Raw genomic sequence first — 18,190 nt, 5'->3', positions numbered from 1 at the left:
TGGGGAAAGATGAGAGGAGGGATGGGGAAAGATGAGGGGAAGGAGAGGAGAGGGGATAGAGGCAAAGGGGGAGGAGAAGGGATAACATAATAAACACCACCAGGTGGAGGCAGAGAGAGAGAGAGAGAGAGGAGAGGAGAGGAGAGGAGAGGAGAGGAGAGGAGAGGAGAGGAGAGGAGAGGAGAGGAGAGGAGAGGAGAGGAGAGGAGAGGAGAGGAGAGGAGAGGAGAGGAGAGGAGAGACAGAGACAGAGACAGAGACAGAGACAGAGACAGAGACAGAAAGAAAGAGAGAGACAGAGAAAGAAAGAGAGAGAGAGAAAGAGAGAGAGAGAGAGAAAGAAAGAGAGAGAGAAAGAGAGAGAGAGAGACAGAGAGAGAGAGAGAGAGAGAGAGAGAGAGAGAGAGAGAGAGAGAGAGAGAGAGAGAGAGAGAGAGAGAGAGAGAGAGAGAGAGAGAGAGAGAGAGAGAGAGAGAGAGAGAGAGAGAGAGAGAGAGAGAAATGAGAAGAGGGAGATGGATGGATGGGGAGCGAAGAGGGAGAGAGAGAGAGAGGGGGGGGGTAGGGAGCGGGATGAGGAGGGGAGAGTGAGAGAGGGGTGAGAGAGGAGGTGTGGGGGAGAGAGAGAAAAATACTTTAATGATATGCAAACAATGGAAAAAGATCAGCATATAAACAAAGAAAGAGGTGTACAGACAGATGTTTTTTTAGTTTTTTTTTTTTACATGTACATTCTACACACATTTTACATACATGGCATTTGTTCCCACAGTAGTAACAGTACATAGCAATAATATAGTTATTTGATATACATTACATCTGGATAGATAGTACTTAAACACAGGGGTGTCAAACTCATTCCATGGAGGGCCTAGTGTCTGCTGGGTTTTGGATTTTCCTTTTAATTAAGCCCGAGACAACCAGGTGAGTGGAGTTCCTTACTAATTAGTGACCTTAATTCATCAACCAAGTACAAGAAACCCGCAGACACTCTGCCCTCCGTGGAATTAGTTCGACATATGACATACTGTACACATTATATATTGTGTTTTCAGTCATAACTATTACAGTGCATTCTGAAACTATTCAGACCCCTTGACTTTTTCCACATTTTGCTACGTTACAGCCATATTTTAAAATGGATTAAATAGTTTTTTCCCCATCAATCTACACACAATACCCCATGATGACAAAGCAAAAACTGGTTTTTATAAATTTTAGCAAATCTATAAAAAAATTAAAACTGAAATATTACATTTACATAAGTATTCAGACCCTTTACTCAGTACTTTGCTGAAGCACCTTTGGCAGCGATTACAGCCTCGAGTCTTCTTGGGTATGACGCTACAAGCTTAGCACACCTGTATTTGGGGAGTTTCCCCCATTCTTCTCTGCAGATCCTCTCAAGCTTTGTCAGGTTGGATGAAGAGAGTCACTGCACAGCTATTTTCAGGTCTCTCCAGAGATGTTCGATCGGGTTCAAGTCCGGGCTCTGGCTGGGCAATTCAAGGACATTCAGAGACTTGTCCCGAAGCCACTCCTGGGTTGTCTTGGCTGTGTGCTTAGGGTTGTTGTCCTGTTGGAAGGTGAACCTTCGCCCCAGTCTGAGGTCCTGAGCGCTCTGGAGCAGGTTTTCATCAAGGATCTTTCCAAATCATGTCCAATCAATTGAATTTATCACAGGTGGACTCCAATCAAGTTGTAGAAACATCTCAAGGATGCTCAACGGAAACAGGATGCACCTGAGCTCAATTTCGATATATTGATGATTGATTGACTATGGCTTTCCAAATCTCCCTAACAGTGCTATTTGTAGGGTTCATTTTAGGTAAATGTTGTGATTTTTCAGCCATTCCTGAACCTGTGACCAGAAACAAGCTACATAGGGGCAATACCAGAATAAATGATCTAATGATTCTGTCAGTTAAGATGGTTGTAAGCCCATAACATTCTGTTGTTGGCAAGAATTTTGTATAATAATTTCAATAGAAAAAAACAGCCATGGAATTGGCACATTGAAAATCTCTTCCCAACTATTTTGCAACCTGTATCACGCCGTTGTCAACATTTTGGTCCTCAAATGAAACAGGTATATTTTTATTTTATAAAAATACATGGAAATGTTTGCTCTAACTGCACATGTGACATTACTCCACCTTTCCTATTCATAATATCATTAGCAAAGTTCCTTATTTATTTATTTTTATTCCATAAAGAATGTTTTTTTTTTTTTTATCAATTAGTATATTTGAGTTTAACCATAATATTTGTTGTAGTATTTGTTCTGTCTTTTCTGGGGGATGAAACTGGAATTGCAACCAGCTATGTATGGCTTGTTTTAGAAAGGGCAATATTTAGAAAATGGTTCCATTTTCAATTAACAAAGTGAGAGGTTGTAATCTGGATAAAGGGGAAAAGGCCATTTTTTAACAAGGCGTGAGCCATTCTAACTAATCTACTGTAGAACCAGTTCAGGTTTAAATATATGTTTTGTATGACTGATGCTTTTAGTGAGAGGTTTAATGATTTAATATTTAATAATTTTAGCCCCCCAAACTCATATTCATCACACAATTAAGCACGTTTAATTTTGTATATAATATAATATATAAAAGTCATTTAGCAGACGCTCTTATCCAGAGCGACTTACATGAGCAATTAGGGTTAAGTGCCTTGCTTAAGGGCACAGACAGATTTTTCACCTAGTCGGCTCGGGGATTAGAACCAGCGACCTTTCGGTTACTGGCACAACGCTCTTACCCACTAAGCTACCTGCCGGCTTTTCGTTCCAAATAATGTGAAATATATTTTGCTCATATAATGAAACAAAACGAATTGTTCAGCATAGGCAGGGCCATAAGTAAATAGGTAAACTGGGATATGACTAAATAATTAATCAGGGAGATTTTTCCACAAATAGACCCTACAACATATGGTCAAAGGACTCAATCCTGACTTGAGATTCAATAAGAGACTATTTTTCTGTCAATTCTGCATTGATATTAATGTGAGGTTCCTCTTTAATCCAACTCTTCAGTCAGCACTCTGTTCTATGGTAGCAAGATCTTATCTATTTTTGCTAACTTTCTATAGAAATTTGTTGTAGTGAAGTCATTTATTTCTTTAGGGATATGAATACTGAGTATGTCCACTTCACCGTCAGACCATTTTATTGGTAAACTACACGGTAATGTAAAAGTTGTATTTTGTAGCGATCCAATACGTAATATGGTACACTTATCGTACAATAGTTCAGTTGTAATCCAGAGAGGTTTGAAAAATTATCTAGATCCTTTTATGAGACTGTGCAGGGATCCAGATTGCGAATTTAAGAAGAAACCTGAGTTGTCAGCATACAATGACACATTTGTTTTTAAGCCTTGGATTTCTAGCCCCTCTATATTATTGTTGGATTTGATGTTAATAGCTAACATTTTATGGCCTTAATAAATAGATACGCCGACAGCGGACAACCTTGTTTTACTCCGACAGTTTAATTCTTTCTGAGAAGTAGCCATTATTTGTTATTTTACTAACTAATAAACTAATAACTTGAACCCATTGTATAAGAGATTCTCCTAAATTAAAATAGTCCAGGCCGTTATTTATGTCATACTTTATCAAAAGCCTTTTCAAAATCTGCTATGAATACCTGGGTTTCCAGATTTTCTAGTTTCCAGTACTTGTCTTATATTATCTCCAATGTATCATCCATGTAAAAAACCTGTCTGATTAGGATGAATAATATCGGACAATACCTTTTTAATTTTATGCGCTATGCATTTTGCTAGGATTTTTGCATCACAACACTGAAGTGTAAGGGGCCTCCAGTTTTTTAGGTGGACTGGATCTTTATACTTACCACCTGGGTCCTGTTTCAGTAATAGTGAAATCGGACCTTCTTGCTGAGTACTTGATAGTTTACCATTTTTATAGGAGTGGTTAAAACATGCTAATAGTGGATCTTTGAGTACATCAAAAAAGGTTTGATATACCTCAACTGGTATGCCATCCAGCCCTGGAGTTTTCCCTGGCTTAAAGGCTTTAATTGCATCAAGAAGTTCCTCCTCTGCAATTTGGCCCTCACATGAGTCTTTCTGTACAGCTGTTAATTTTACACTATTAGGAAAACAATCCTTACAGTTAACTTCAGTTAGTGGAAATGGAGGAGAATATAATTTGGTGAATCATGGTTGACTGTGTGTGTAGGTGTTTTGTGTAAAGTGGATTTTCAGCTCCAGTGACTCAGGCCATGCCGAGGGGGGCGAGGGATGTTTGGGCAAGAGTGGGTGTTGGGGGTGTGGGTGAATGTCTGTGTGTATGTGTGTGTTGAGGACGGGAGGGGGGTTAAAAGAGTTAGAGGGAAAGAAGGGTGTTTAGTGGTGTGTGTGTGTGTGTAAGAACTGGAGGGGGCAGGCAGCGGGTGCTCTACACACATACACAATTATTATTTAATTTACACACACACTGTGAGCCCTATAGGATGCCACGGCATCACTGCTGCCAAACCAACCAATCCCCTGAGGCGATATTTCACACTCAGACTGACCACAAGATAACCCCAACTGATTGGCCGGTGTATTTGACTGACAGTATGGTATATTCTGTGTTTTGGCTAAATCCTAACAAAAAGTCAGCTAGCCAACTAGCTTACCTGGATTACATTTATGTTATAACTGTGTAACATCAGTTGTCAAAAGTTCACATTAACTATTTAGGACATTGGTTATGTGATTGTTATAGCAGTATTATGTAGGCCTTATGAACGAGGGTCTAGATAACGATACAGTATATTAACTGGACTAAATGTGTGATATGACTGTGTAATGTCAGTTGTCATAAGCGGCAATGTCCGCTTATGCCGTTATGACAGTGTTATGGAGCCTTATTACAGAGAGCAAAGTGTAACCATACTTTCATTTATTCATCCATCCATCCTCCCATCCCCTCCCCTCATCCATCTCTACCTGTTGTCGTATGCGTGGGTTCCAGCGGATGTAATAAGTCACCCAGAGCTCTAGGTGTCTCATGCTGGCTACGGGGTAGAGGACCCTACCGGACTCAGGAGTGTAGAAGGGGTTCAGGTAGGAAGTATAGTCACTGTTCACCAATGACCACAGGGACACAGTCTTAGACCGCAGCTCCTGGAGAGAGAGGAGGAGAGAAGAAGACAAATAATTTGTTTAGAGAGAGTGAGAGAGCGGGACGGAGGAAGAGAGAGAAGGGGTTCAGGTTCATCAACGACCACAGGGACACCGTCTTAGACCGCACCTCCTGGAGAGGAGTATACTACTTTATTTAGAGAGAGAGAGAGAGCGAGAGAGAGAGAAGTGGGAAGCATCACTGTTCACCAATGACCACAGAGACACCGTCTTACACCGAACCTCCTGGAGGGGAAGAATACAAATAATTTGACCCTTATGCAGTCCACAGATTTTTACACTGGGGTGTAAAGGGAGAGGTGTGTGTAGATAAGAGGGTATCTGTGTTTTCTAGATGTGCTGTTGCACAGACAGTCTCTTTGTTTGTGTCATAGAGTGACAGTGCAGTGTGTACTACTGTGTGTTGCATCCCCCCATAGTGCATGATTCCTGTCTGTTTGAAACTCAGAACCAGCGATGCGTCCCATCTTTCTTCTGCTCTACTTCACATGATCAGGATGGAGAGAGGGAGGGGGAGGGAGAGTGGGGGGACAAAGAGAGGGAGACAGAAATATTATAGATAGGGAAAGGGTTGGAGATGAAGAGAAAGAGAAATATTGTAGAGAAGAGAGGGTATTAGAAAGGAGGAAATGACCAAAAGATAGAGAAGTGGGGCTCTGACTCATTATGTTGTGGTCTCAGATACTTGCAGTTGTAGAGGAACAGAGAGAGCGATAAACAGAGAGAGGAAAAAATAGATTTTGAGGAGAGAATAAGGAAAGTGACAGAAATAGAGTGATAAAGAGATCGTAACAGTCTGACTTACGTTGGTGTCCCTAGCGCTTTCACAGTTGTAGAGGAAGGTTCCAAAGCGACAGCTGAACAGGTGGTCCAGGATGGTCACTAGGAGCCGCTCGTTGAACTCAAACGCTGTCGGGAACTGATGGGGAAAAAAGGAGAGAAGAGAGGAGAAGGAGAAAGAGGGAAATGTAAAGCCTGGTTCGAAAACAACTCGTAGGCTCTGTCTCAGTTCATCTTTCCTTGATTCCTTGCATCCTCTCTCCTTACTTCCTTCTCAAAACCCATTGGAGAAGAAGGTACAAGGGGAGAACCCTTGGACCTTCTCCTCCAATACAGTTGAGAAGGTGGAGAAAGATTGAGATAGAGCCGTAGCCATACACAGGTGAGTGTGTGTATGTGTACCTACCTGTTTGGTCATCTGCCAGACACAGTCTATGAACTGTACAAAGATAGGAGACCTATCCTGGTCTGCATGGTTCTTATCCCCGTGTCCTATCCTCTACACATACATACATACATACATACACAGACAGAGAAACAATATGGCGTGTTATCAGCTTCCTGTCACTGTAGTTTGTACTTTCTGGTCATTTACATACTGTTAGACAGAGGTGATATCTATGCAATAAGACTGTCATAACATTGCAGACAGTATAGTTGCTCTCAACAGGGAAGTTGTATAACAGCTGGTACATCACTTCACATAAAAAAACTGGAGTGACAATTGCAGCCCTGGGACACAGTTTCATGCAAGAGTGAGGGCACACATACGTTTCTAGAAATAATTAGTTATATAGAAATAAAAAAAACTCTGAACATGGACAGCACAGAGCCTGGTTTTCCTGATCATAAATGTGATTAAATGTCTACGAGGAGAACAAAAAGCCTTTGTCTGACTTACGGAGGCAAACTTGTGTCCAAAACTGATCCACTCCTTCTCCAGCAGTACCTGAATGAATGAATGATTCATATTTATACAGCTAGTTGTCTCATCAATTTGAGTACAACAATTCATACATACGTGGAACCCTTGTTCTTCCCTTACCCCTTCTCATTCTCTCCCTTCCCTCCCCCCCTTCCTTCCTCCCGCCATCCCTCCTACTCACCTGGAAGCCCCTGAGGGTGCGGTAGTGGCTGTCCAGCATCAGCATGGCCAGAGAGGTGAGCTGGGCCGTCCGGTCCCACCCATCACTACAGTGGACCACCACAGAGTTACCCCCCGATATCTTATCTGCTACCTGGATGGCTCCGGAGAGGACGAGCTGGAGAGAGAGAAAGACAGTAAGAGAGAGCGAGAGAGAGAAGAAGAGAGTTAAAGTCACTGCAGTGGACCACCACTCTGTTATCCCCACTGATCTTATCTGCTACCTGGATGGGTCCCAATTACACCAGCTAGAGAAGAGGAGAGGCAGGGTTGGGCTCAATTCTAATTGAAGGCAGTCAATTCAGGAAGCAAACTGAAATTCCAATTCAATGATTGACAAAAACGTCTTGATAAACTGAAAGGGAGAAGCTATTTATTTTTTATTCAAATCACTTCCTGAATTGACTGACTTCAATTCGAATTGAGCCCAACCCTGGTGCATGCGTACATGTGTGCAAATCCCTACCTTGATGTGTTCTAGCCAGTGTGTAGACTCCAGACTAGACAGCCAGTGTGACTCCTCTACATTGGGATAGACAATGTCCTTTAGCTTCTTCAGTGACTCTCTCATGACGTGGATGTTGTGTATGTCCAGAAACACCAGCTCAGCGTTCTGATACGTGTCGTCACCCTCGTAACCCCCACCCGTGGCCTATAAGGATGGGATAGAGGTTAGAGGTCAGGGGTTAAGGTTAGAGAGTGATGTCATCATTCATAGACAAAAAAATATATAAATAATCACTGGCCCTGTTTGAATACTGACAAAATAATTATAGGGGCCATTTTGAGACCTTAAGGAGCATAAGGTACTACTGGAATGTCTACCAATGGCGTGTCCATCTTTTTGTGATAAATTACACTGGTCACTCTAAACATTTATAAAGTATTTATAAAGTATAAATAGCCCTCACTTTAGATGAGGCCTTGCAAAAAGATTTCACTAATGATTAGTAAATGGTTTATAAGGACCTATATTCAACATCTTATGAATGATCTTATGAATCATAACATACTTTAAAAGATGTTTATAAATGTGTGAATAACTCGCTTACTAACATTTACAAATGTAGGAGTAATGATTAATACATTATGAATAAACTATTTACTAATCCATTATAAATGCCTTATTCCAAGGTTCTACCCATTCCTCCCTTGAGGGTATTCAAACAGGGTCATTTGTAAATGCTTTGGGGTTTTGATCAGTCACTGTGGGCACAATGTGCAGAGGGTAGCTAGCTGTTAAAAGCCTCTCACTTGGGTGTCAGACATTTTGGGATTATCATCATAGACTCCATTCCATTTCACTCCCAGCAGCGTTGTGCGGTGTGTGTTACATCACACTCCAATACACACTCACACACAGTGTAGTTGTGTCCTCTTAGCTTCTAAACTCTACCTCCTCGGTTCTGACTTCTGACACCAGTAAACAATGTAGGATACTACTAGCAAGGCCCTACAGTAGACAACAAGAGAACACAACAGTCCATTCTCTGTGGATGTCAAAAAGACACCATAACCAACACACCTCCTTCCAAAACATTGCACCGTATCACCCTTTGTCTCTATGTAGCAAAGTTTTGCTGTGACGTAGGACATCACCTGAAAAACTCCATACCATAGATTCCTCACTAGCGTCCCTATATATGTAAATAAAAAGGGTGGAAGTGTCCCTATTTGAGCCATTGACCCCATTGTGATCTTTCAGTGACCTTTGTCCCCTGACCTTGTTGGCAACGGCATTGACGCTAGGCCGTGCGTCGTAGATGGTGAGCTTGGCAGTGCCGTTGGCCTCCCGGATCACGTCCAGGTAGCGCTCGTCGTCCTTGTTCCTCTTCCCAGACATCCCCACCAGAGGCTGGGAGCAGCGGCAGATAACGGCCTGGTTCTCACGGTGGATCCAGGATAGGACCTAGAGAGAGAGGAGAAAGAGAGAAAGACGGAGTGTTAGAGCGAGTGAGAGAGAGTGTTAGGTAAGTTTGGAGGTGGGAGACGGAGGGGTGCGGGAGAGGGAGGGGGGTTGGGTGGAAGAAAGTAAGAGAGACATAGAACAGAGGGATATGATAGAGGGATAAAGAGATGGAGGAAAAGAAAGAAGAAAGGAGAAGGAAGAAGGAAAGCGGGATAAGGTGAATAGAGAGAGGGCAGGAAGAGTGTGAGGATAGGATGAGAAAAGGGGGAGTTACCGGTATGCGTCCTCGCGACCTGAAGGTAGACACTTTCCTCAGGTCTTCCTCTGTAGTTTTGAAGGGAACCACCAGTATGGTGGGGTAGGTGTCACACAGCTCATAGTTCTCATTGATGAACGTGATACGCCACTTGTCAGTGGGTAAGCCCTGGGGACCGGGGTAGACAAACAGCCAATCAGAGAAGAGATGACAGGTTGTTACTCAATCGGAGGCATTATTGGTGAGGTCCAGTACTACATCACTGATGACAGGAAGAGGACAGTATTTAAACAGACTAAGTACAGGTAACTGCCAAAATAAAAGAAACACCAGCATAAAGTGTCTTAATAGGATGTTGGGCCACCAATAGGCTTGGGCAGTATACCGTATATACCGTATACAGGGGTATTTGGAAAAAGCCACAGGATGGTTTTTCAATACCGTCAACACCGTTGAAACTATTTCTTTGAAGTTTTTAAATACATTTGAATATTTGTAGCTACTTTTTAAGTAAATACCTGCAGTCAACTTGTGCAATACATTAGGAGATAAAGAACATTGCGTTCTTCATTTCACCTGTCACATTATTATGTAGCTTATGGTAGTCCCAAGTCACGTGGTGTTTGTTTACAAGCACACAACGACAAGAGACCAGAGCCTTGTGAGTCACTCACGGTCATGTAGCATGCAACAGGTGATCTAATTACAGTATGGAATTCACAACTAAATGTTTGCCAGCTAGATATCTTATAACTATTAAGTTAACTGTCTAAAATGTGCTAAACGCTCTGCAGTTGTGCATTTGGTTAGCTAATTTAGTAGCTAGTTAGCTATCTAACTAAGGCCTCCTGTAGCTCAGTTGGTAGAGCATGGCGCTTGCAACACCAGGATTGTGGGTTCGATTCCCACAGGGGGCCAGTATGAAAAATGTATGCACTCACTAACTGTAAGTCGCTCTGGATAAGAGCGTCTGCTAAATGACTAAAATGTAAAATGTTAGCTTCTTCCAAAATCATGCATTCACTTGGTAACAGCAGAGAATCCCTTCCTGGATCAAGAGCCTTGCTGGCTAATATTCATTTTGTGCGTTAAGCAAACTGTGAGTAGCATCTTTGAGTTACTCGTATAGTTTAGGTCAGAAACTGTACAAAATGTGCGCTCATTAGCATTTAGTTAGCATTCTCTATGAGGATTAGTACTTTTTAAATAAATACCTGCAGTCAACTTGTGCACTAGATAATAGATAAAGCAGATCGCGTTTATCATTTCTCCGTTAGATCATTTTACATTATGAAACTTTTTCATTATGAAGCTTACCGGTACTAGTTTCCGAAAACAGCGGTTTGAGACAGTCATGTGTGTTTGTTTACAAAGAACAACGAGCAAAATGGGAGCTTTGTGAGTTGAGTCACTCCTGCAGCACAACTTAAGTGAGGTGATCAAGTTACACTTGTACTAATGTTTGCCAGCTATATATCTTATAACTATTAAGTTAACTATCTAAGATGTGCCAAATAAATTCTCTCCAGCTGGGTTTTGCTAACTTGCTAATGTTAGCTAAGTGACTAACAGTAGCTTGCAAGATCAAGCTTCTTGGTAACAGCAGCAGAGACAATCCCCTCCTGGATTAAGATCCCTGCTGCATAATATTTGTTTTGTGCGTGCTGAAAACTGCGTTTTGAGATACTTGCATAACTTTATGCGCTGGGTTGTCTGTCCTAGTAGTAAATGTTTGCATGCGCTCATTAGCATTTACCTAGCATCTGCTACGATAATTCCTTAGTACTTGTAAGCATTTTGTTAGCATTCTGGTAAGTGACGTTTTTTGGGGCTTTTTTTACGTTTAAAAAAAAAATATAGCCCCTTGTGTGCACTACCGGTAATACTGTATATCCCTGGATGACACAGGCACGGTATGAAGGTATAGAAATCTTGATACCGCCCCCAAGCCTAGCCACCACAAGCCAGAACAGCTTCAATGCACCTTGGCATAGATGTCTGGAACTCTATTGGAGGGATGCGACACCATTCTTCCACAAGAAATTCCATCATTTGGTATTTTATTGATGGTGGTGGAAAATGCTGTCTCAGGCGCCGCTCCAGAATCTCCCATAAGTGTTCAATTGGGTTGAGATCTGGTGACTGAGAGGCCATAGCATATGGTTTACATCGTTTTCATGCTCATCAAACCATTTAGTGACCACTCGTACCCTGTGGATGGGGGCATTGTCATCCTATGAGGGCATAGACATGGAAGCCAAAATAATGGCCTGCCTAGCATTTTTATACATGATCCTAAACATGATGTGATGTTAATTGCTTAATTAAGTCAGGACCCACACCTGTGTGGAAGCATCTGCTTTCAATATACTTCGTATCCCTCATTTACTCAAGTGTTTCCAATATTTTGGCAGTTACCTGTAAGTGACTGAGTTAAAAGCGGAGGCATTGGACCTGGCCCAATAGACACATAAAACCTATAAGACTTGTCATAGCAATGTAATGACACATTTAATAAGACAATGATAAGGCTTACCTGCCGCCTGAACTCTTCTATGGGCTTGTAGACACTCCAGCCGTTCTCTTCATATTTCTCCTGACTCAGGTACGCAAACAGAAGCTGAGGGAGAGAGAGAATGTGATTGACTTGTCATTACAGACGTTGTATTTGTCACGCAAACAACATGGGAGAGCTTCGCTAAGTAAACTGCTCTTTGTGAGTGATTGTTTGATGACTCTACTCTAATGATGTGCAAAGACAAATAACAGGCCACCTCAAACTGACAAACTCTAATAAAGCACTTGTCTTGTACAATTATATAGTTGTTAAACAGTTATTAAAAGTGGTAATGACATCAGGTGAGACTAAATAAAAAAGGTGTGTAAGTACCAGGCCGTGGGATAGTGGAAAGGCGTATCTAAAGAGTATATCGAAGATGTCTCTTCTGCTGTGGCCCTCTTGCTTCAGCGCAAACCTCAGGTTCCTCATGTCCTGTTGGGAGACACACACACACAAACACACACACAAAATGCTGTCAGTACAAAATAAATAGTTGTAGTCTTTGATGTTGTAACTTCCTGATCCAAGACTGGAATTAACGTCTCTGAGCACAATGTAAAAAAATTAAAATATTGGTTCATTCCGATTATATCTGACAGACTAGGACTGAACCATTGTGTATAAAATAGGGGTGTCAGGGCCATGATGAAGTATCTTACCTTGCAGGTGATGTCCAGCCCGTATGAGTTCTCCCCCCGACTGGAGGCTCCGCCCATCTTCTCCACCCGGCCAATGGCACCCAGCGGAACGTTCAGAGTCACCGAAGGGTCCTGTGATGTCACAAGAAATAAAAAGACACGTGATTGGTCCTGCTGGGATTCCTGTTTTATCACAACAGAACACGCCATAAATTGATGATTGGTCCTGCCGTAGTTGAATTGAAATAATACTTGATATTGGTATTGAGAGGGCACAAACCATTTATTGTGTAATGCACTAAACTCTTGAATACGCTTTATGTAGCCAATATTTAATCTGCATGATAGCGGCAGATTTATTAAGTAAACCCTTAGTAAAGCATAGGCCCAAGTAGCAGGCACTTATTCTAATCACGTGCATCAGTTCAGAGTTTGTGTGTGTATGTGTGTAGGAGAAGTAGTATGAGGTCAGCATATTGTTAAAGTGTTGTCAGATGTTGTATTACAGACAGTGGAGTATGCGTTCCAAATGGCTCCCTATTCCATATCTAGTGCACTACTTTTGACCAGAGCTATATGGGCCCTATGGGTCAAAAGTAGTGCACTAAATAGGGAGCCATTTGGGATGTAGCCTAGAGTAAGGAGCTTTGCTGCTGCAGTAGTGTCCCTGTAGACTGTAATAACCTACTCCATCACTGACACACACTAAATAACACACACACACACACACACACACACACACACACACGCACGCACGCACGCACACACACACAGACACACGGATGCACGAGCACACCACACCTCGCTCCCTGACTGATGATCTCTGATAGAGCCAACCTTGGGACCTCCATGTCTGCTCCATCTATCATTCTTAATCTATCATTCTTCTCTCTTGTTCTTCTCCCTCCATCAACTTGTCAACAATGCCCCCATACCTCTCCAACGGCAACAACAGACCCTGGCAACCGGCCCCGGCAACATTACAAACTGAAAACAATAGTGCAAGTGCCCACGGAACTGTGCCACACATTGGTGGTGCCAGGAGAAAGAGAGCGAGAGGGAGGGATTAAAGAGCGAGAGAGAGGGAGAGAGAGAGAAAGGGATTCCCCTCTTTTTGTTGTGTTGGAGATTAAGATCTTGTCTAAAACACGAAGAGTGAAAGTGAATATACCAGAGAGACTAGATTACACCTAGAGGCACAAGGTTGCTTTATTTAAGACCGTGTGGTTATATCCATATCCAAATAACCTGGACAGGGCCAAGTCACACACAACTACACACAGACAGCAATAGCAGACACGCACAGTATTGTAACACTTGATTAAGGGCCTCTTCTCACTATGAGAGATTGCCTACAGTAAAAATCATAATAGCAGAGCAATGTTTTTGAAACAGCTGAAATGTATAGGCATTTTCCTTATATTAGAGAAATGTTTTATTTAGTTTTTACCTGAAATTGCAGTAAAAGCCGGTTACTCTGAAATTGACGCCGTGGCGTGAAGGGAATCACAGAAGACAATTATTTCATTGCAAAAGCAAGCAGGAAAGCAAGCAGCAACTCCCCAGTGAATGAACAACTGTTTCAGTCACAATTAGCTTTGTAGGCCTAATTATTTGCATGATATTGATGAAATGAAGCATGGTTTGTTCAAAGCCAGGCTGAAAATCAATCTAGCTAGGTATTGTTCAGCTAACGTTAGCCAACTTAGCTAGTAAGTTAGTATTTATTTATTTGACATTTTGCAGGATGTAATCTCTTGAGATCTCGATTCCAAGTGTCCAAATAAATAATAACAAAAAAAGCAATACTTAATAACAAGAATAATATAGCAACTACTGTCTAATAATAATAACAATGGAATACATTTTTATTATTACTAATAGGCCTACAACTAATAAAAACCACTACAACTACTAATACAACTAAGTACCTATTATATATTCATACATATTTACAAATATCTTCACATGGTGATGCTTGTATTAGTTAAAAAACACAGTTTGTTCTTAACATTTAAAAAATAGCTCTCTTAAATTCACTGTGTGATTGTAATGCCCTGATTTATATAGGTAAATGATTCCAGTCAGTTGGGCCTTTGTATCTGAAAGATCTTACTCCAGCCTCAAGATGTACCCTAGTACGTAAGGATGCAGACATTTTGTTTAGCTTGCTAGCTACCTAGCTCTGTATAATATGAGTGACACATTATGATAACGTTACTGTACTTTTATATTCGTATGAGGGGTAAATTTTTATTTGTGCTATACTGAAGTTACTTGAAGCAAATGTTAGCTATCTAGCTAGTATCTGTGCCACTTTGTCTGTGTTATTGTCTTGCAGCTAAAATAATGAGTGTATGTATTAAATCAATAATTGAAGTGTCTGCACATGCTTGTGAATGGTTGCATTATTCAAGAGTGTAATATGGTTTTGCTGCATTAATCAAGACTGTAATATGCTAGATGCATGGAAAGTTGTTTGCATAGGCTAGTTGAATATTTTGCATGGTTACTGGCTCGTGCAGCGTTACCCAAACTCGGTCCTCAGGACCCCAAGGGGTGCATGTTTTGGTTTTTGCCCTAACACTACACATCAAAGGTTGATGATTAGTTGATGATTTGAATCAGCTGTGTAGTGCTAGGGCAGAAACCAAATCGTGCACCCCTTGGGGTTCTGAGGACCGAGTTTGGGAAACCCTGGGCTAGTGGCTACTGTGATATTTACGGTACATTTGAGCTGCGACGCAAGAACGTCACCCTAACCCTCTCTCGGCACGGGACATTCCACTGCTAATGTAAATTCAAAAGTTTCTGTACATATTATGTATATTTCTACTTCGTCCCGATGCCTCTCTTCCAACTTTCATAAATCTGAATAAGCGCTAAGAGATTTCAGGTGGGGTAGAGGGTCAGATCGTATTTCCCTCTCATTCCCTTCACAGGTGGCCCTCACAAACCTAGGTGACATGGAGACACTGCATCCTTTCTTCCTCTCCTCCATATCTCTCTTCCTTTCTTTTCATCTCTATGCCACCAACTGCCAATCAACTCCATTCAGAACACATATAGTTGGGTCCTATAACAAGCATACTGTAGCTTATATCGGTAGATAGAGCAATAGAGACTAAGTGGTGGGGGGTTCCCCACTTACAACATTCCCCATCTTCTGCCACTCAGAAAAATAAAACAAAAACATTAAAAAAGGTAGATGCTGTAACTATAAAGTATTGATTGATTTGATCATATTTCAAAGTTTAAGTAATAATAAATTCAGTATATACAGGAAAATAAAATAAAAAAGAAGTTGGCCTCCAACCCCAACCTCCCATCCCATTCCCCCAACTCCACCCAGCCAACATGTCTCCATCCATCATTTTTATTCATGATTCATTCAGGATTATCCGTAATCATGGCAGCATCCACATTCATGTAGCAGTGTTTAGAACCATATTCTATTTTTAGATGGAAGTACGGCTATGTGGGGAGCGAGGGAGAAGGGGGGGTGGGGGGCGCGCCATGTGTTTTTATTGCCATGTGTGTACATGTTAATTGCTCATATGATTTGATATGCCCTGGTATTATTTGACTTGTAGAACGAGTGTCTGATGCGTGAAACCTGCTAATTCTTTGATCAGTTGTGTTTCAATATATATCACTTAAAATAATGTTGGATCTTCTGTTAAAATGACACTCCTTTAAATTAACACAAAGGCTACGCTCTACCTTCAACATGACAATGTTGTCCTTGAACCAGTATTATTTAGTCCTTTATTATTACAACTATTGCATATTTTCTTGTTTTGATCCCATTTCCTATAAAAAGGGGTAAGGCACAGGGGAAGGAGGCTGCTTTTCGGAAGTGGTGTGGAATGGTTGGCGAGCTGTGGTCACTCCTGCCAGTTCCAGTTCCTGTATTGGCCGTCACAGCTACAGCTTCCCAGGCTAGAAGGAAGAGCATAATGAAGCAGCTGGGCATGTAGCAATGTGTTGAGGTGGTGAAAAGTCCTGACAGGGACGACAACAGACTGGCCGTGAAGAAGGTGTCGTCTGACCCTGTAGAGACGTTTTCATGGTTGCTCACAGAGTTGGATTCAAAGGGGCCTGAGAACCCAAGGACTGTCCTATACTGTAAGAGAATTGAAGACTATTCTTTGCTGTACAACAAGGTTTTTCAGCATTTCCCTGGAAATCTGTGCATCCAGCAAGAGCAGAGGACACACTGGAAAACTGGTTTTGGGACCACTTAGACACCCGAGCACATAAAACTGCACATCATAGCAGTCTTGAAAGAAGAGTCATCTAATCTCAGAGTTATGATGGCTAGGCTACTTCAGCACTGGGAATGGGGGTAGACTTTAAGGGTGTCCAACATGTAGTCAACTATGAACCACCTCAAGACCTTGAGTCTTACTTGCAGGCATATGGAAGAGCGGGGAGGGACGGCACATGCTCACATTCACTTATCCGGTACCATGGAAGACAGCTTGTTGCAGTTTCAGATAAGATGAGACTATGTGTCAAACAGTACCAGCTGCAGTCGGGTGAAACTGTTACAGCTCTTTGATGATGAGGTCACGCAACCATTATCACCCAAACATGACTGCTGTTACAATTGTGCTACCTCATGCAACTGCAAGGACGTATGTGAGGGCAATGCAAGTCCTTTGGAGAGGCATGCAGGACAATAATTACAACCAAGACATAGGCTGGTCATTAAAGAGCATAGGTCATCCCTGAGAGAGAAATTACATGACCTTGCACTTGAGGTGGCGCACACAGGTGTTCATGGGAGTGTCTGTTTATTGCACATCAGCCAATGAGGGTAACCTTAACAAAATCATTGATAATATTCTGACCGCAATTCCCTTACGTTTCTCAGTTGAGGAAATGTTTCTGCTCTGGCCATTACTGACATGAGACATGCAATAGCCTTACTGTCTATCATCACTGAGGTTTTTGGAGATGATGAACACTTAAGTGATGATGATTCAGTGTTGGGACAACTTGGGGCTTTTGCAAACATGGGGACATTCACATGCTGTGTTGATTAATATTGTAGGTATTGTCTCATATGCTTAACACTTCAAAAGACTTACGGTATGTAGTCTAGGATATTATTGTTGTGGAAACAAGCCCTTTTACCATTGAGCTGTGTGGAATAGTAGAATGTATGCCATACACACACTGTAAATACATAATTTAGCTTAAAGATTTGTTCTTATACCCATTTTGAGTTATCTAAAGTATATAGTGGGCAAAGATGTGACCCATCACCCATAGTTACTTGTTCATAAAGTGCATTTTTGAATCTCTCCCTTTTCTCCTTCACTTGACTTCAATACATCATCCATATTTGAAAACATTAATGCTCAGTGGATTGTATGACTTTAATGTAAATTAACTTTTAGTTGCCTTTATTGGATGAAATAAGTAACAAAGTGTACTACTATAAACTTTACACAACTTTCAAAGTACAAAAAGTGTTTTCTTTCCCCCCAGTGTTGGCCCAGAGAATTGGGAAAAGGCTATAGCATTTGTGATACTGCTCTTGCAGTGTACACATCACAGCCCATAAAACGTCTTCCTATTTAAAGTTTAAGACAGCAACAACAGGAAGAATGTTAACAGTACATAACATTGTAAGTAAAAGTAATTATACAAATAAATGGTAAAAAAGGTACAAACAGTACCTTCAGAAAGTATTCACACCCCTTTACTTTTTCCACATTTTGTTTTGTTAC

The 18,190-nt window shown here is 41.5% G+C and overlaps 1 protein-coding gene across 2 annotated transcripts in view; it reads right to left on the bottom strand.

The window, feature by feature from the left end:
- Positions 1–18,190, bottom strand: part of LOC311132654 (myotubularin-like) — a 69,172-nt gene that overhangs the window by 2,098 nt on the left and 48,884 nt on the right. For both annotated transcript variants that reach the window (XM_084165917.1, XM_084165918.1), the window contains 11 exons: positions 12,471–12,581; positions 12,142–12,243; positions 11,788–11,871; positions 9,270–9,419; positions 8,810–8,995; positions 7,553–7,738; positions 7,049–7,204; positions 6,844–6,891; positions 6,349–6,441; positions 5,968–6,081; positions 4,968–5,144 (listed from right to left, as the gene is read on the bottom strand). In XM_084165917.1, the coding sequence (XP_084022043.1) occupies positions 4,968–5,144; positions 5,968–6,081; positions 6,349–6,441; positions 6,844–6,891; positions 7,049–7,204; positions 7,553–7,738; positions 8,810–8,995; positions 9,270–9,419; positions 11,788–11,871; positions 12,142–12,243; positions 12,471–12,581 (1,407 nt within the window). The remainder of the gene's footprint in view (positions 1–4,967; positions 5,145–5,967; positions 6,082–6,348; positions 6,442–6,843; positions 6,892–7,048; positions 7,205–7,552; positions 7,739–8,809; positions 8,996–9,269; positions 9,420–11,787; positions 11,872–12,141; positions 12,244–12,470; positions 12,582–18,190) is intronic.

The sequence above is a fragment of the Coregonus lavaretus genome (genome assembly GCF_964263955.1).
Source record: "Coregonus lavaretus genome assembly, chromosome: 7".
Lineage (NCBI taxonomy): Eukaryota > Metazoa > Chordata > Actinopteri > Salmoniformes > Salmonidae > Coregonus > Coregonus lavaretus.
This window is presented reverse-complemented; position numbering and strand designations above follow the sequence as displayed.